Source organism: Antedon bifida, chromosome 3, assembly GCF_963402885.1.
Source record: "Antedon bifida chromosome 3, ecAntBifi1.1, whole genome shotgun sequence".
NCBI lineage: Eukaryota > Metazoa > Echinodermata > Crinoidea > Comatulida > Antedonidae > Antedon > Antedon bifida.
This window is the reverse complement of record NC_136228.1, coordinates 34671534-34690929: the sequence shown is the minus strand read 5'-3', so window position 1 is coordinate 34690929 and position 19396 is coordinate 34671534. Positions and strand designations below refer to the sequence as shown.

The 19396-nt window shown below is 30.4% G+C and overlaps 4 protein-coding genes and 3 non-coding genes across 7 annotated transcripts in view; 4 read left to right on the top strand and 3 right to left on the bottom strand.

Annotated features, from left to right (window-relative positions):
* LOC144838416 (cilia- and flagella-associated protein 46-like) overlaps positions 1–19396 on the bottom strand; it is a 105622-nt gene that overhangs the window by 49745 nt on the left and 36481 nt on the right. The window lies entirely within an intron of this gene.
* Trnat-ugu (transfer RNA threonine (anticodon UGU)) lies at positions 1300–1371 on the bottom strand. The gene has a single exon. It is a non-coding gene; the product is annotated as a tRNA-Thr (tRNA).
* Trnat-ugu (transfer RNA threonine (anticodon UGU)) lies at positions 2404–2475 on the bottom strand. Its single transcript has one exon. It is a non-coding gene; the product is annotated as a tRNA-Thr (tRNA).
* Positions 2999–3070, top strand: Trnat-ugu (transfer RNA threonine (anticodon UGU)). The gene has a single exon. It is a non-coding gene; the product is annotated as a tRNA-Thr (tRNA).
* LOC144838431 (uncharacterized) lies at positions 6155–7501 on the top strand. The gene is made up of 2 exons (XM_078693782.1): positions 6155–6282; positions 6472–7501. The coding sequence occupies exons 1-2, from the start codon at positions 6258–6260 to the stop codon at positions 7173–7175; spliced, it is 729 nt and encodes a 242-aa protein (XP_078549908.1). The 5' UTR covers positions 6155–6257; the 3' UTR covers positions 7176–7501.
* On the top strand, positions 12924–15456 carry LOC144838430 (uncharacterized). The gene is made up of 2 exons (XM_078693781.1): positions 12924–13291; positions 14241–15456. Exons 1-2 carry the CDS (start codon positions 13003–13005, stop codon positions 14699–14701), a joined length of 750 nt encoding a protein of 249 aa, XP_078549907.1. The 5' UTR covers positions 12924–13002; the 3' UTR covers positions 14702–15456.
* On the top strand, positions 15724–18472 carry LOC144838427 (uncharacterized). Its single transcript, XM_078693777.1, has 4 exons — positions 15724–15827; positions 16723–16985; positions 17194–17259; positions 17367–18472. The coding sequence occupies exons 1-4, from the start codon at positions 15760–15762 to the stop codon at positions 17825–17827; spliced, it is 858 nt and encodes a 285-aa protein (XP_078549903.1). The 5' UTR covers positions 15724–15759; the 3' UTR covers positions 17828–18472.

Genomic DNA, 19396 nt, shown 5'->3' with positions numbered 1-19396 from the left:
ATAATATACAGCACCCTCTATATATTTCAACAAACTTGAATATATTTGCAATTCATTAAAAATTAAAAAGTTTCCAGCACAACATGTGCCCTCTATAGTTTTTGATACTATCTTAAAATTTTGATTTCAACTTGCGCCCTTTATATAGTTTTCTATCACAGTAATTTTTCTTTCAAAATAGCTGTAATGACATAACGTTATTATTATGAAAATTACCTTTTTTAACTCCCAACCGTACACCAAACTTTTATTACAAAATGTTTTTATTTATTTTTTATTAAACCTTATTTAGTGAGGGTGACCCTAAACAGCATAAGCTGACAATCAAGGGGCCCCCATATAAACATTATAAAAAGAACTTACGTGGAAAAAAAAAAACAAAAAAAAAAAAAACGGATGAACTATGTTTAAAAAAATATAAAAATATATATTATATATGTACTTATTACAAAAATATATTCTACAATACTATAACCAGCGTTTAGTTTTTTCTTTTGGGATTAAATATTTTTTTAGAGCAGACTTAAAATTATTTATTGTTACCGCATTTCTTAGTTTGGTGGGTAGCAAATTCAGGTATGTTGGTGCTCTATAGATGAAGCTGTTCTTAAAAGTTTCAGTTTTAGGGAAAGGGATGAAAAATTTCCTCTCACTGACACAACCGTTTTTCATAAATTTATGTTACACACAGAGGTGGGACTAACACTGCGCAAATGGTTAATTGAAATTCTCCTATGATACATTTTAGCTACTCATTTCTTTGTTTGTAAGAATTTTAAGTTTGTTATATTTGTTTTTAAATTTTGATATCTTGATAAATTATATGTTTTAAATTGTACAATTAATAGAGTTTTACAATTGATTGTATTCAAAATGTTCGGTACTTAAACGGGAAAAATTGAGCTCAGGACAAATCCGTGGACTTCCTTAAAATTTTATAGTATGTGTACAATATGTTGGTGCTAATGCTATATATAAAGATGCAAAGATAAATAAATTAATATGCTTGCTAAATGGGAGAATATGTATGCGAATGAAGGGTAAGATTGCATAGATTTAAATTTTATAAAATTGAATTAAAATATTCCATATATTTTCTTACAATACATGTAATATGTTAACAACATATAGTATTCCTAGTATATGTAAATCAATGATGTTGCGTAGCACTGTGTAAATTATATATAAATCATACTGTAAATTATAGAAACAGTGCTCATATTCGGAACATGATCTCATAATCGCGTCGAGCATAGCTCATTGGCGAAAGTTCCGTATTTTTTTAGTTGTATGAAAAAATGTCTCTGGCGGGATTCGAACCTGCAACCTCTCGCTTACAGGGCGAGTATCATACCACTAGACCACAGAGCCATGTATGGTATTATCACAGATTTTCACCCACCAGATACATTCTCTCATACAACAAACGCCCTCACAATCAGTGGAGGCTTAACAAGTCAGAATAAATTCCAACTTTAATTCGCAACGGTTTTTTAAATAATATTGTGTATATGTAAATCAATGATGTTGCGTAGCACTGTGTAAATTATATATAAATCATACTGTAAATTATAGAAACAGTGCTCATATTCGGAACATGATCTCATAATCGCGTCGAGCATAGCTCATTGGCGAAAGTTCCGTATTTTTTTAGTTGTATGAAAAAATGTCTCTGGCGGGATTCGAACCTGCAACCTCTCGCTTACAGGGCGAGTATCATACCACTAGATCACAGAGCCATGTATGGTATTATCACAGATTTTCACCCACCAGATACATTCTCTCATACAACAAACGCCCTCACAATCAGTGGAGGCTTAACAAGTCAGAATAAATTCCAACTTTAATTCGCAACGGTTTTTAAAATAATATTGTGTATATGTAAATCAATGATGTTGCGTAGCACTGTGTAAATTATATATAAATCATACTGTAAATTATAGAAACAGTGCTCATATTCGGAACATGATCTCATAATCGCGTCGAGCATAGCTCATTGGCGAAAGTTCCGTATTTTTTTAGTTGTATGAAAAAATGTCTCTGGCGGGATTCGAACCTGCAACCTCTCGCTTACAGGGCGAGTATCATACCACTAGACCACAGAGTCATGTATGGTATTATCACAGATTTTCACCCACCAGATACATTCTCTCATACAACAAACGCCCTCACAATCAGTGGAGGCTTAACAAGTCAGAATAAATTCCAACTTTAATTCGCAACGGTTTTTTAAATAATATTGTGTATATGTAAATCAATGATGTTGCGTAGCACTGTGTAAATTATATATAAATCATACTGTAAATTATAGAAACAGTGCTCATATTCGGAACATGATCTCATAATCGCGTCGAGCATAGCTCATTGGCGAAAGTTCCGTATTTTTTTAGTTGTATGAAAAAATGTCTCTGGCGGGATTCGAACCTGCAACCTCTCGCTTACAGGGCGAGTATCATACCACTAGACCACAGAGCCATGTATGGTATTATCACAGATTTTCACCCACCAGATACATTCTCTCATACAACAAACGCCCTCACAATCAGTGGAGGCTTAACAAGTCAGAATAAATTCCAACTTTAATTCGCAACGGTTTTTAAAATAATATTGTGTATATGTAAATCAATGATGTTGCGTAGCACTGTGTAAATTATATATAAATCATACTGTAAATTATAGAAACAGTGCTCATATTCGGAACATGATCTCATAATCGCGTCGAGCTGCTCGACGCGATTATGAGATCATGTTCCGAATATGAGCACTGTTTCTATAATTTACAGTATGATTTATATATAATTTACACAGTGCTACGCAACATCATTGATTTACAAATCAGGCAAAGAACATTAATTCATATACACAATATTATTTAAAAAACCGTTGCGAATTAAAGTTGGAATTTATTCTGACTTGTTAAGCCTCCACTGATTGTGAGGGCGTTTGTTGTATGAGAGAATGTATCTGGTGGGTGAAAATCTGTGATAATACCATACATGGCTCTGTGGTCTAGTGGTATGATACTCGCCCTGTAAGCGAGAGGTTGCAGGTTCGAATCCCGCCAGAGACATTTTTTCATACAACTAAAAAAATACGGAACTTTCGCCAATGAGCTATGCTCGACGCGATTATGAGATCATGTTCCGAATATGAGCACTGTTTCTATAATTTACAGTATGATTTATATATAATTTACACAGTGCTACGCAACATCATTGATTTACATATACACAATATTATTTAAAAAACCGTTGCGAATTAAAGTTGGAATTTATTCTGACTTGTTAAGCCTCCACTGATTGTGAGGGCGTTTGTTGTATGAGAGAATGTATCTGGTGGGTGAAAATCTGTGATAATACCATACATGACTCTGTGGTCTAGTGGTATGATACTCGCCCTGTAAGCGAGAGGTTGCAGGTTCGAATCCCGCCAGAGACATTTTTTCATACAACTAAAAAAATACGGAACTTTCGCCAATGAGCTATGCTCGACGCGATTATGAGATCATGTTCCGAATATGAGCACTGTTTCTATAATTTACAGTATGATTTATGTATTCCTAGTATAGTTCCATTCCATTCATTCTCTATACTCTTGTGTATTCACAAAACATTCATTTTGACCAAATTGTAAAGCAGATTACTATTAATAGTAATATTTACTTAAAAAATTAGTAGTAAAAAGTAAACTTTAGCTCATTGAGTTCCTAATTGCACATTACATAAGTACAGTATATAACAATATAATTTTAGGTACAAGATTGTATATTATTAAATTACCTTTATTATGATCATGTTAAGATTAAACAATTGAGTTGATAGTCACTACAAATCATAACAAAACAATTAATATGAATGGAATGTTAAGTACCAGTATTATACAATTATATATACCTCTTTTTGCATAAAATTTATTTAACCTTTTCAGGGTATAGGAATATTTTTAATATTATTATAAGGTATATGTGTTGTTAATAAATTTTAAAAAAAAAAGAAAAAGAAAATAAGAAAATAGAGAAAATATTAATAATCGTATTAAATTTAAAATAAAAGAGTAATGATTTGTTTTTTATATATATATATCGAAATGAATTATTTGAAATTTTATACTTACCCTTATTTAAGTACCTTATTAATTTATATTATTGTAATAGCTTATAAAAGAAAGAAAAACAATTTTTACGTTGAATTGAATATATTATGTATTTAAGCTTTAACATTTCACCAGCTTCTTATAGGATGCATGAGACATTGTAATTAATAGGTGCAAACAAATAAACGATTATAACTTTTTATGAATTTAATTGGAAAAAATAATTGTAATAACATTACAAGAGTAATATTCTAAATATGAATCTATAATATATAACAAAAAAAATAGGAATAATATTCTATTAATCTATAATAGAACTTATTTTGTTATTATAAAACACTGTTGGAGTTAATAAAATATAAAGTTTTGTATACAGTCTAGACTAAAGGCTGCATTTATAAACGGTGTAAATAAATCAATTCTATAAAGAGTTTGAATGAATTAAAATTTTAATCCATGCCAACAAAAAAACCCTAATTATAATAGCTATAGCTCGTAGTGAAGCTGTAGCTTGGTGGTTCCAGGGTTCAAACCTGACCAAAGCCTAACTCACGATTCCTTAACTCCACTCCCTAAGCCTCAAATGACAGTGAGACTTAGTTTAAAAGCATGATAATTTATAATTGGCGAGTCTGTGCTCACTGTTGGAGATGCGTATGAAATTAAAACAAAAAAAATGAAGGAGACAACATATACATTTTAATCAAATCAAAATTAACATTGAATTCCAAAATGGTGGCATCACCAAAAAAGCAAAAGCTTGTGTCAGGTACGCCAAACAAAACATATATAAGACACAGAAATGAAAATAACAATAAAACGTAAAGTGGTACATTTTCAATTGCTAGAGGTAAATATATTGACAAAAACATGGCCGCTAAGTATTGTTTGATAATAAATAATATTTTGCAATCTTTTTGAAACTATTTACATTTTGTGTGTTTTGGAACGAAAGAGGCAAAACATTCCAAAGTTTTGCACCAGAGTATCTAATACTTTGGTGAAATATAGGAGCCTTGTGTTTTGGGAGATGAATATAAGAGGATGACCTAGTGTTGTAAAATTAACATTAAATTTAAAAATATCGTAAAATCTATGAGGATAATAAAGTTCCTTAAATAGAGGACCTGCATTAGCTGTAAAAGAAGATTTTGAAATTATGTGTATGTTTTTGTAAATTTGGATTTGTCATTTTTCTCCTTGATCTAAAAATCAATCTTTTTATGTCAATGTTTAATAAATAAAATATAATGCAACATAGATGACAGAAACTACAACAATGACTTGCATTTGCAAAAATTGGTATCATTACCTTGATCTACTTTATGATTTCAAAATCATTATGGGCTATTAATCAATATTTCAATAAATCTAATAGGTTTTATGGTCTTGTTGCCTTCCTGGAAATTTCACAATATTACTGGGGACAAAACATGACACACACTACAATAAAATAAATTAGCATAACAATACATAGATATACACCACCAAATTATTCATCATTCACTTGACACCAAACGTTTAAATACCACTGTAAACAAGATCCAACTTCAATAGACAAAAACAAAATGGCTGACAATTTTCTAAAAACGTATGTATCACCAATTTTCAGTTAAATTTAGTGGAAGGAAAGCGATGTATATATGGTTACAAGTGGGACCAAAACTTATATTTCCAGTACTAACATTTCTGTTTACCAATGGGAGTTTAAATTGCAATTGATAATGTTATGTTTGGCGATAATATGAATGTGTTACAAGAGATTTCCTATTTAGGGGCTTTGTCTAATCATGGAGAAATCTCCATGGTAGAGTGGAGTATACCAGACGGGGTTGATCATGGATCTCTTATATTCACCAATTGACTATAGTGTTTAGGCAGACGCTTATTTCACTTGGATCACATTCAAAAATTGAAATGTCCAAGAGTATATGAAGACAGTTTTAGTACATGCTATCATAAGTATCTCTTATTAATTAACTCATTGTCATCAGCGAAGTCAAGTATATACTTGAGTCATGGAAATAGAAAGTATATTAAGCACCAAGGAAGATTAGTAAAGTTTGTGATCATTGGAAGGTTAATGTAATTAATGTTTTTTTCTCATTTCTTCCCCATGGCAACTAAACAGCAACCTGGATGACGATGATGATGACATCATCGGAATGATTCTCGATGATAAACAGGATGGTAAGATACTATTTTTATTTATATATTGAAAGTGTCAATAGTTTGAATATAAGTAATTGTTCATTATACTGTATAGTCATCGTCATTATTAAATTTTAAGTTACAGTTAAGATACATCAAATATTTTCAGTTACAAAGCAAATTGTGCATGATTATCACGTTTTACATTTTGTACCATAATATTTTTAGATTTGGTGGAACTTGAAAACGAAAATGGCCTTGGAAGTGAAATATTCACTAGTGAAACAAAAGAAATAACAGGCATAGTAAAAAACCTTCTAAAAGCAAACAATGAGATGCAATTAAAAGTGAAAGAAAAAGAACTTAAGGAGAAAGATAGAGAAATAGAAGAAAGAGACAGAAAAATAAAAGAAAAAGACAGAGAAATCATTAAGCTAAAATCAAAAATGGCTGAAGAAAAACAAAAAATGAAGGAAAAGGAAAGACAATTGGAAGAAATACAATGGGAAATTAGTAAGTTAAAATTAGAGGGGGAACAGAAAGATGAAGATATGAAGACAATGAAAAATGACTATGAGAATAAACTTCTGATGAAGTCGGATGAGAATGAAATACTAAAAAAGAAAAGAGATTCCATAATTAAAGAAAAGGCGATTGAAATTGATGAAAGAGAAGAAGAAATAAATAGATTAGAAGGTAAAACCATTGAAACAACTAAACAGATAAGAGATCAAAAACGTGAAATTCGAGACACAACTACTCAACTCGATGCTGCCAATCTAACAATTCAATTAAAAGAAATGGAAAATGAAAGGCTGAAAATGAATAATGAAAAATTAAAAGATGAGAAAAAAGTGCTAAACAAGAAAGTCAGAGAATTATCAAGTAAAAAAGGAATTATTACAGGAAGAAAAACCAATGAAGATGACTAGAATCAAAACAAGAAGAGGCAAAAATGACTATCTTTTATATTAATTGTACTAGTGGGACCTTTATTTGCAGTATTTACTTTAATAGCATTGTTTCTTTGTTCCTAGAAGATAATACAAAATTAAATGAATTTCTTTTCCTAGTTTAATAGAACAGAATCGATGGATTATTATGCTAAACAATAGTTCATGAGCCAAAGAGACAGAGTGATATTGTTGTACTTTTTATTTCATTTTTATTACATCCTTTTTATTGTTATGTAAGTAAATTGTACAGTAATTTTGTAAATGCAATGTTTTTAGCCTTGCGGCTACTTGTTGTAAGTTTTATACCCAAATAAATAAATAAATAAATTAAACAAATCATATGCAATTTAAGATACTGTATATTAATGTTGAAAATAAACAAAAATTGTTTTATTCGTAGAAAAAGGATTAAATTTGAATTTTACAGCATCTGTTTATTAAGCCTCACGTGTTTGCTTTAAATCAATTAGTCACATTTTTTATTCATCCATATTTAAAAAATAGGACTGAAATAATACATATAAATACATAGTAATAATCATTAAAAACACAAAAATCAAATACATTTAAACATAACATCCTAAATCTACAAGATTCCATATTCACAATACAATGGTCCATGAACAAATTGAAGAACTTTTCAGCAAAAATACTATGTTTTCCCCAATTTGATTGGCAAACCAGAAAGACAGCAGAAAGATAGCAACAACTAGACAACGTCAGGCTAGGCCTATATCTAGCGTACGATGCTCATACGTTACCAAAGTTTACGGCCTACAAAACTAAGACCATTCACGAGAGGACATTCGATGGGAGGTAGTGTTTCTCTCTTTTTATCATAATTTACCATAAAACGTACATTTCAGACAAGGAATGACCTGGTTTAATTTTTTTAAAGTAATATATATGCATTATTTTTACAAAATGTAAAAAACTGTAGGGAATGGGTCTTTAAAGTACCCCCTCTAGATGTATTTATAGTAGTACACATTCTATTTTACTTTATTATAAAGCAAACTACAATATTGCTGACATAAACAAAAATTCCTGGTGAATCTGATCATTTGACATAACGTAAGTGATTTCTATTGTTTTAAGGTGAAATAATGATTGTAATAAACAGTATATAACCATGGTATTGTTATTTACACTGTATGTATGAGTTTTGTATGGGGAAAATAAAAATTCATAACATGAGGATATATATGCGTACACTTCTACTACTGTACCATGCAGAGAGTGTTTAATGATTAAAAATGTGAAAAATAAGTCGATTCTAATAACTTAAGTGGCCCGCTATAAAATTCCAACATAACTGTTTGTTGTTCACTTTCCTCGTTTTTTATCATGCTAATTACTGCCTCATTTAAATACAACCTCCTGTGTTATTGGCATTGATTTCAGTTCTGATGATAATAGTTTTCCCGAAACATGCTAAGACATTTTAAGGCAGTTTGCCTATTAGTATCAAATGCCTAGCAATCATGATTTTAACTCAAAAGTTTGGTGGTGTCATACATTATATATCTATTAGCTAGGACTTTTGCTGCAAAATTCTTTAAATAAGAAAAATAAAACTAGACATAATGAAAGCCTTTTAAATGACCTGTTTAAACAATTAACTTTATAAAGTACCAATTACACATTGTTCTGATATTAATCTATCTATAAGCCTTGTCTACACTATCTTTATGTGTAAACAAATGATGATGTCATATCACTACCATCATATATATAGGCACATCAAACTTTTTGGACACATAAAGTTTAATAGTGCAGACAAGGCTTTAGTTAACAGTTTATAATAAATTAATTACAGTAATATATATTTGAATTAAAACAAAATAAAAATACATTATTATAACAGTAATTCAAGAATTGGAAACTGAAGCAAAATCTGTTGAAGAAAAAGTGCTACCTGAAGATGATGATCACACAATGAAGGAATACAGTCAAGATGAACATGAAGTGAAGGCATACAATCAAGAAAATGAGATACATGATTCAAAAATCCTAATGGTATTAAAATTGCTGTTTGGAGGCATACTTGTTAATGCCAATGAAAACATCATTAAAAAACTTAAACAAGTAACTGCTTATTTTGAAAAATGGAGAGAAACACTACAGAAAACATCCTAACAGACTCTTTAAAATTGTTTTGTTGTATTTGTGCAGTCAGGCACTTTGATCAGGGTAGCTTTGTATCACCAAACATTAACCAATAATGTAACAAAAATCAACCACTAATGTAACAAAAATCAACCACTAATGTAACATTAACCACTAATGTAACAAAAATCAACCACTAATGTAACATTAACCACTAATGTAACAAAAATCAACCACTTTTAGTAACAATTCATTAACCACTAACATATCAACTGTTTAACCACTATTTAACAATTAACCACTAACAAGATTTAACCACTAAACGTAACAACAATAGAAAATGTTAAGAAATCTTAGACTTTTTTTTGTTTTAAAAGGCTTATCAGGGTACATCCATGTACACAGGTTCATGGTACATCACAGCAAAACACAAAATAAGACTACATTCAACCAATTCAAGTTCTTTAAACTCAAGATTGATTTGTAGGAATTTTAGGGAAAAAAGTTTTGAAAAGTAGTTTCCATATTTTATGGTCCATCAGCTGCAAATACAGTTTTGTTTTTGTGAAAATGGAACACCATGCGATAGTCTAGCACATTTCAATATACACAGCCAAAAACTTTTAATACTTATAGTTTAAGTCATCGTCTTAAACGCTAATCGTTGTTAGGCATTGCGCATCTCACTTGTGTTTGACGTTTTTTAGCAAGCATGTGTATAGGTCCGCATGTTTAAAGTTCTGTTTCTCTTTTTAGGTTTGCCATCCATGTTTTTTTCTCGGTCTTCTTTTTGGTCTTTCGCTGAGCCTCTATGCGATCTTAGCGAGTAAATCTTAATTTAAGTATAAATACTTAATAAATGTAAATATTATTTTATTCCTGAAAGGCATTAACTTAACTCTGTATTATAAAGTATAAAAAATAGGTTTATTTAATTTTTTAGCACATTTCAATGCAAAACATGTGATAGCTAGATTTATGCAATGGATAGGGATGTGATGGTTTACAAAACCATTGCATTATATAGATTCACAGCTTATGAGTACATAACTCAACAGTTTACGATGCGGGTCAGAACTTAGGTCAGAACGTCACGTCAGGGTTCGTTTGGTTGAGCTGAAAATACCAACTTGTAAGAAAGTGACTTTAAAAAGTGTTTATATTTTATTTTATCTCATTTTTACTTTTGTATATTTTTAAGTAGGTACTATACAATAAATCATATTTAGAATAAAATTGACATTGAGTCTTTTGTTTTATTGATACAATATTTCTTGCAATGTAATATTGATTTTGTTAAAATTACTTGATGTTTTAATGTTCATGGTTTTTAAATGAATGATTAAATTATGATTATACAGACCATGTGGATTTGCTATACAGATCACAGATGTAAAAAATCATAGTTTTCTGTTCAATCTCACTATATCTTGGTTCCCACTAGAACGTATCGCAAGGACGTAAATGCAACGCAAGCGTTTTAACCAATGACAAGCGAAGTTATAGACAGTTAGCAATCACAAGCGAATAAGCCATCGCTTGTGATTGGTCAATTCACTTGCGTTACGTTACATCCTTGCGTTGCGTCGCTAGTGGGAACCACGCTTAACCGTTTTGATATTCTATACATGTAATGGAAACAGATTGTAATCTTGCAACAATGCAACATTTCTTTCAAAACTGAGATAACAGAATGACGATTTACTAAGGTGGAAAGGGGGAATTAAGTTCAGGCACTTAATACCCCTTCCACCACCATACTTCCCACTACCTCAGAATCCTGTAATCACCATGATTGTACCTGTCTTGTAGGTAGGTTCTCATTTATGCTTATAGTTCTTATTCTATAAAAAATTGTACACATTTACCTATTTTTTGTTGAATGATAAGCACACCTACAAGATGAGATGAAGAGTATCCAATTTGTATGCATGAGTTTAATTAGAATATCCAATATAATAGTATAAACATCCCCTCCATGCCAACAGTAAGACATATTTTCATATCTGTAAAAATTTGCCGCCAATTTATCAACCACAATCAACTGATTTTGTATTCACTGTGCACATACAATGGTTGGTAGCGTATTTGTTCAACCATGGAATTTTTAGGGGAATCCCCTTCCTTTATACTGTATAAGCCTATGTAAGGTGTTTATTCTAGAGCCTCTCCTGCTTTGAATGAAGATTCAAATCTGTTTAGTTGATATGATGATACTAATATATTAAATATATCGGGAAAAAAAATTATTTAACTGAAAAAAAATGTAATTTAAAGCAACAAATGCTTAAATTGTCTGTCAGACAATAGTTTGGTTAAAATTACCTGTTTCTTTTGTCTTTTTGAAATAATTTTTTTTTTTTTACAGAAGTGAATAACTTTATAAAAACTGCAAAATGGCCTATTTAAATTTATTAATCTTCATTTTTTGGGGGGACAATAAATCTGTAAGACTGGAGGAGGATGTAAAATTTAACAGAATCATAAACTATACAAACAACAGACCACCTAGTTAATTTTAATTTATACTACTAGATGGTACGCTCGCTTCGCTCGCGTACCATCTAGGTCGTGCCCACAGATGGTTCTCGAATACATAATAATTTCAGCATTAAAAAATTGTTGATTTCAAATGTACAATAATGCATTTGTATAAACGTATATTAAATGTATCAAAATAGCATTTTTTAAGGACTGTACTCGAACTGTTTAACCGGTTTTCAGCTATTAAAAACAATTATCGTAGGAGGAGATAGGAAAATGCGAAGTGTCCTCGTATTATTGTATGCAGGTATTTTTCAAATTGACATCCATTAGACAGTGTATACCACGATCAGAAAACACCCCTATTTGGGGCAAATCGTTGAACCTAAATTCGTTTTAATCGTCAATAACTAATTTTTATTTTTTTATTTTATTTTATTATTAAATATTATCGAACTCAATTTAATTAGTAAACAGGGTTACATCAGGTGGTTAAAATCAGTACCAAAAGTACGAACCAACTTTATATACCGTCAAGTAAACATTCTAGAAATAACACGCGATTTACCGATTTTTGCCCTTACGTAAATTTATATATAGATTCTATGAATGTTACTGTACCTTGGTGGCAACAGTCCTGATGATCAAACCAGCCAAACAAACATAATTATATTCATTGTTCAGCAATAATGCAACAACTTTATTTTAATAGTAGAAGAGAAAGTATGAAATGACATCCTGTTTTATTGGTCAATTGATATTTGAACATGACTACAGGAAATATCAATACATTAACCCTTTAAGTGTTATGCTAATTAATTGATTCTTATAAGATCTAATCTACAGGAAACATAGTTCATTATTATTAGCTACTGTGTACTTGGATGTATGTTACAAGGAAAAGGTAGGTTTTAATATTATTTGTCCAAACATATATAAATCTAAATCTCATTCCTTCGCATGTTAAACATAAAATAATTGAAACAAATATATAAAACTACAGTTAAACGAGAATATAATTTTGGAATAATGATTTTGATGTTTTGGTGAAGAATAGTGATACTATTTTGAGTGAATGTTATTGTTATACAGATATAATGAACAATTTAATTCCAATTAATGAATGAAAGAAAAATTGATTTATATAGAATAGATAGATAGAATAGAAATGTAAAGTTTCCTATAAGTTGTTTATTGTAATACAGTAGGTATGGATTGTAGAAATAAAGAAATTCTTCGGAGCTGTAGAGTTCAGCTTTCTGAAGATCTGACAATTGAGGAACTTTGGAATCCTTTAGTAGAAGTTGGTCTGTTTACGCCAGCCGAACTTAAACGGATAAATCGCCCAAACAGTGGGATTGAAGATTCTATGACTCGCCTACTAGATGCTCTGGAACAGAAAGGACCACTGGCCTTGAATGATTTTAAAACTGCCCTGACGAAAGGTGTTAATAAACCGCATATACTTGATTTACTCAACCAAAATGTTGAACAGAAAGGTAACGTAACTAACGGACACAGAGGCAGTAGTAATGAGTGATGTATACAGTGAATGTGAGTGGAGGTGGGGTCAGATTTATTCACAGTGCAGATTTTGGGTGAGCTTCTAGAATTCTCATTATTATGATTCTGATTCCATAACAAATGACCATGAGTATGATGATGACAATGTTGACAATGGTAATGATGACAATGACATACATGCCAACACTCCCATTTTGGCCGGGAGACCCTCGAATTTTAGACTCGACTCCTGACCTAATATTGTGCTCCCGGTTTTCCACATTTTCTTCCGAATTACAAAGATAACTGAATTTTGATGTATATGTGTGTTTTTCTGCATTAAAATATAACAAAAAGGCTTATATTATACACAAGCAAATTTACGATATTTATGATATAATTTGCTGAAACGGAAAGGGGATTCCCCTTACATAGCCACCATAGGATATCACTGCACTTCTTACCTCTCGATAATAGGGATATCACTGCACTTCTTACCTCTCGATAATAAACAGAGGAGGCTGTTGACATTTTTTTTTTTTTTTTTTTTTTTTTTTTTTTTTTTTTAAACCATATTTAATGAGGGTGATCCATCCAGCTATTGCTGATCATTAGGGACCCTCAGAGGTTCACAAGACAAACATATACACAAGATGCTCTACATAAACAAAGTCTTATTACAAGTCTTTGGGAGTGGAGTAATTTGGTCCTTAGAAAAAATCCTGACATGTGACGGGACTTGAACCCAGGACCCTTAGAGTGGTAGCCAAGCATCATAACCACCAAGCCACAACTCCACTCCATAAAAAACACCACCTTCAGATGTTGGCATGTATGCAATGATGATGATGATGATGTTGATAAGAATTATTCTGATGACAACAATTATAATGCTAAGGCTGATTTACATAAACAAAATGATGCTAATTCATTCTTATCTTTCAGAAAGAAAGGTTGAAATATATGAAAGTGAGTTAGCCTCACTAGTTAAACTAGACCAGAGGACAAAAGATAAGAAAATGGAACTTAAAGACTTTTTAAACGATACATGCCTAGAACAAGCTGATGGAAGTTTTAAGATCACAAAAGAAGACAGAACTACACTTTTGGAAGAACTAGACAATCTAGACAAAATAAGTGATGATGGAACCACCATATTTTGTGGAGCATGTGTATGTACAGGTGATAACCCACCATTGTGCTCTAGAAGTAATCGGTTACAAGCAGAGCTTGATAAATTTAAAACAAAAAGTACGACCATGTTATCGGACATTCAAAAAGTAGTTTCAAATATGTTAATCTCTTCAGGAGGTGAGGATACTGAAGAAACAATAAGTGGTGAAATTAAAATGGATTTGAACAAGCTTGTTTTTGATATAGAAAATGATAAAGAAAGTTTTGCTTAAACAGATTTATAAGTCACAATCATTCATGCAGGATCATAAAGTTAATTGTGCACTGTATTACTATTAGTATCATGTCACCCATGGTCGATAATGTGTTTATTACGAAAAAAATGGTTTACTTTGGATCCAATGAAGTACATTTGCTTGGTATATACATACAGGACTAGTAATTATATTTGAGTTAAATTTGAAAAGTTCATCAGCAGTGTCAATAGGGAGTTTTAGATTTTCATTTTGACTATGTCGACTGCTACCCTATTACTTCAATTTTATGATATGCGCATGCGCTAGGCGACTGGCAAATTTGAGCGCTTGTTCAGTGGCATTTTGGCGTTCACTCTCTGACATGAGTACCAGCGGACGTATGGCGTCATAACACTCATGCTTACCTTAAGTGATGCTTAAGTATAAGCATCACTTAAGGTAAGCATGAGTACCAGTGGACGTATGACGTCATAACACTTAGCCTGGCCTAAGCCCAAAGCTATATAGGTAACAGATTATACGCAACTGTAGAAATATATTTATATATTTTTTAAAGTTTTAGATTTGTATCACTTAAAATAAACTCTTTTACTTGTAAATCATGATTGTGGTATTCCTTTTTTTTTAATTGTTAATATAATGCAATGGATGGTGCCCTCTACGGTAATTAAGTTTACTTTTGTTGGCACTGACTTTTTACTCATTTCAGATTTGTAAATAGAAACTAAATAATGGAATGAATAAATAATAACAGTATTAATAATACACAAATAAATAACATAAATAAACGATATTGTTCAAAACATACACACCATGGACAATTGTAAAAGTCATTTATGGACACCCCTATCATGAAATAGTTTGGTCTCAGGTAAATATTTTTTTTAATGATTATTATTTAGTATTATTAATATTATTATTAGTATTATGATAGATAAGAAATGTTAAAAAAAAATAAATAGTAATTATATTTTAACAAATTTTCTTCTGTGTATTTTTTATCCATCCATTTTTTATCTACTATACCAAACCAGGTCTGCGTACTATAAATATATTTATTAGTAAATTACAACATGATAAAAATAGAACTCAATAGAAAATCAACTATTCATATACAACAACTTCAATTACAAGTCGTCAGGTAAGAATTGGTCTCTTTACTTTCAATACTAAAAAGCTTTTAATAACAACTAAACTGGATTTATTACATCACCACATTATTTCATCATTTATTAGTGGTCCATTTAATTATATTATTCGATCAGAATCTTATTTTAAAGGATTTTATGATGTTTTACTGTAATACGCAGATTTCACAGGAAATGTTTGCTTTGTGGTTGGCATTGGCCTTCATATTGCCACAGTATAAGGTGGCTTTGTAAATGGGGAAAATCTACTGTGTTTATAAGAAAATAATACAATAGTGTAAATGCAGGGAAGAGTGAAATTACACTCTTCCCTGGCAATTGTATTAATTGTACATTTAAATCAGTGATTTGTTTTTGGTAAAACCTCACAATGTTTATTTTTTCACAATTTAAATTTGCTTGATTTCAACATATTATTCTTTAAAAAAATCATACAACTCTCCCACAAACTGAATACACAAAATACACAAATCTAGACTTCTTTCCCATGCTGGAAAATGTAATTTAAATATGAAATTTTATTGTAAATGCAATACAATTAGGATTAAATATATTATTTATATATTGTGAACTTTTTACTTTATCGTTTTTATTTAGCTTTTCGCTCTTTTTTTTGTATCTCCATTGAGATCCAGCCACTGATACCCACAGCATTGTCATTTTTTTCAGTAATTTGCCTTTGGATTTATTTATATATATATGTAAATATATTATTAAACTAAATAAATCATGCACTGTATTGATTTATTGGCACCTGTTGCACAAACTTCCCTATGTACTGAAGAAATCGAAGTTAAATAAAAATGAGCTTAATTTAAGGAAGAATAGTTTAATGCAGAAGATTTAAATTTCACAAATTATCACAATTATTTTCCACACATGTTATAGAATGGATCCTAATGACAAATCAACACTTCGACAATGTCGAATTCCGCTACGTAATGACCTGACAGTTTGTGAAATATGGGACGGCGTAATTCAAGTCGGACTGTTCACACCAAAGGAACTTGACAAATTTGAACGAAGTAAAACACCACTGTCCCGTATGTTGGATGCAATAGAAAAGAAAGGTCCAGAAGCATTACAGAGTTTTAAAAAATCTTTAGAGTTTGTTGATAAGCCTCATTTGCTTGAGATGATCAATAAAATTGGTAAGTAGTTGCAGAGCTAGTCTATACGTCTTTCTTATATAAGTGCTGAAGGCTTGTTAACAGTACAAATACAGTAGTATAGTACAATTTGTTGTGATGTAGAAAAGTGTATTCTAATACTGTAATAACATAATAAAGCTGCTTATAAACTGAAACGGACATTAGGATTGCATATTCTATATTCTAAATCTTTTTTTTTTTTTTAAAGAAAACAAACAATTGGAATTTAAACCAACGATGGATCACAAAGATTCAGAATTTCAAGTGAAAAAAGGTATGCCTTGAACCAATTACTGTATTACCAAAAATATATTTTAATATAATTCATAATCTAAAGAAAACAAATGTAGCAGGATAAAAGAATTTTTTTTTTTTCACCAGAGGAACCAGATGTAGAAGGTGGAAGTTTAATGGAAGAAAACCTCCAAAATTATCATGAAAAAATAAAAGCACTTGAAACTCAATTACAAAATAGTAAAGCAGAATGTGAAGAATCCAAAGCAGAAACAGAAAAATTAAAATTGCAAGTTGGTAATTTACAGAAACATCAGGAAGAATTGAGTTCACACAATTTGAATCTAAACCACTATGTACATCTTCTTGCTGAAGGGCAAAAAACTTCGCATGAGTATGTCTACACAATTGCTAATCAACTGGAACACTTTAAATGTTGGAATAAATACCTACTTGATCAGAACAACATGATAATGACTGAAAAAGCAAATGTGATATACGAAAATGCCAATCTAAAGGAGCAGTTAAGACAGGAATTGGGGAAAAGAAAAATGGTTGGAGAGAATAATGAATGTAAATCCTCTAAAAGGAAAAAGAAAAAAAAATAATTTGTGATTAGTTTTGTTGTTAAATTGTGCATTAACTCAACTAATCTACAAATACCAGAAGTAAAATTAAAGGGTAGGCACCTAATAAAAATGTTAGCCTATTGTGTTTATATTGATAATGCTATGTTGTAAACCAAAAAACAAAAAATACAATTTTAATCAGCCTTCAACATATATTTTTATTCAATATATCAAATAAATATCTCATTTGTAAATAATATTTAATTTAAACTTGTGGATTTTGAGTTATTGTTTATTTTTTGACTCTGATCCATAAGAAAGATTGTATTGCTTTTAGTGAAAACTGACAAAATAAAGCCTCAATGGATGGTGTCTAATAATAAATTTTGTGTTCAAAACAGCACCTTAAAGGTAGTACTGTTTATTTAATAATACTGTACGCTAGTTAATTACAGAAATTAGCATACATGTGTACATGAGTTCAAAAAGTGCCTTATTGTACTGAATGACACACATGTTTTGTATTTATATTATGTTTAGTAGTTAAATCTAAGAAGTATTCATTAGCATAATGTTTATATGAGTTCAAATGGCACCTTTGTGCACTAGAATGATAACATACAGTATTTAATTAAGCAACATTCATTTTTATACATGTGTTCAAATAGTGCCCATGTGCAAATGTTTTGTACTTAAATGGGGTTTTAAAATACAATGTGAAAATTTGGTTTATTACCTATAATAAATTTGATAATAAAAATATTATGGAATTTGTTCTTTCTAATCGAATTTGTGTTTTAACATGTTTAAACTAAGTTTGATTTATGCCAACTAAGAGCTAGGTTATGCAGGTATGTTGCAATTTGAAATATAAACTCTGTATTCTGAAATAAACATGCCTGGTGTTCTTATTTTACAATTTTTAAAATTAAAATGAATATGGCAGTAAAAAAAGGATAAATCTCGACAGGAAAAACTTTTATGTCAATCATAATGTAGATTTTTGTGTGAGGAGATAATTCTAGTGAGACCAAACATTTTAAGAAGCTTCAACATGTTAATATAATATGCTACTATAGTTATGGTGCCCTCTACAGTAAATTAAGTTTACTTTTGTTGGTACTGACGTCTTTCATTTCAGATTTGTAAAAAGGATCAAATAAATAATGGAATGAATGAATAGTACCAACAAAAATATTATGATGAACAATTAAAACAAAAATGCGGTATTATTTAAATGTTACAAATTCAATTAAAAATTGAAAAAAAATACACAAGAGTTGGAAACCCTATGGTGAAATGGTTTAGTCTCTTGGTGAATACTAGTATTTGTCTGATTTATTCAAGTTTTTAAGAAAACATTTTGAAAGGTAAGTAGTTAATTTTTAATTGATTGTTTTGGTTTCTTCCATCCACTAAAAATCTACTCATCATATTATAATATATCAACTATAAAAATACAAAATCACAAAAAAATAAAATACCAACTACGTAATTACTTGTAAAATCCCCCAGGTGATAAAAATAGAATTGGCAGCCATTTTAGACAATAAGAGTACAATTACACACCGCCAGGTAAGTAGCAGTCTTAATTACATTCATATTAAA

Excerpts from the sequence above, each read along its gene's own strand:
- LOC144838427 (XM_078693777.1), top strand. The coding sequence starts at position 15,760 with ATGATAAAAATAGAACTCAATAGAAAATCAACTATTCATATACAACAA. Across the intron at positions 15,828-16,722 it reads CTTCAATTACAAGTCGTCAG|AATGGATCCTAATGACAAAT; the intron begins GTAAGAATTGGT and ends CACATGTTATAG. Across the intron at positions 16,986-17,193 it reads TGAGATGATCAATAAAATTG|AAAACAAACAATTGGAATTT; the intron begins GTAAGTAGTTGC and ends TTTTTTTTAAAG.
- LOC144838431 (XM_078693782.1), top strand. The coding sequence starts at position 6,258 with ATGATTCTCGATGATAAACAGGATG. Across the intron at positions 6,283-6,471 it reads TCTCGATGATAAACAGGATG|ATTTGGTGGAACTTGAAAAC; the intron begins GTAAGATACTAT and ends TAATATTTTTAG.
- LOC144838430 (XM_078693781.1), top strand. The coding sequence starts at position 13,003 with ATGGATTGTAGAAATAAAGAAATTCTTCGGAGCTGTAGAGTTCAGCTT. Across the intron at positions 13,292-14,240 it reads CCAAAATGTTGAACAGAAAG|AAAGAAAGGTTGAAATATAT; the intron begins GTAACGTAACTA and ends CTTATCTTTCAG.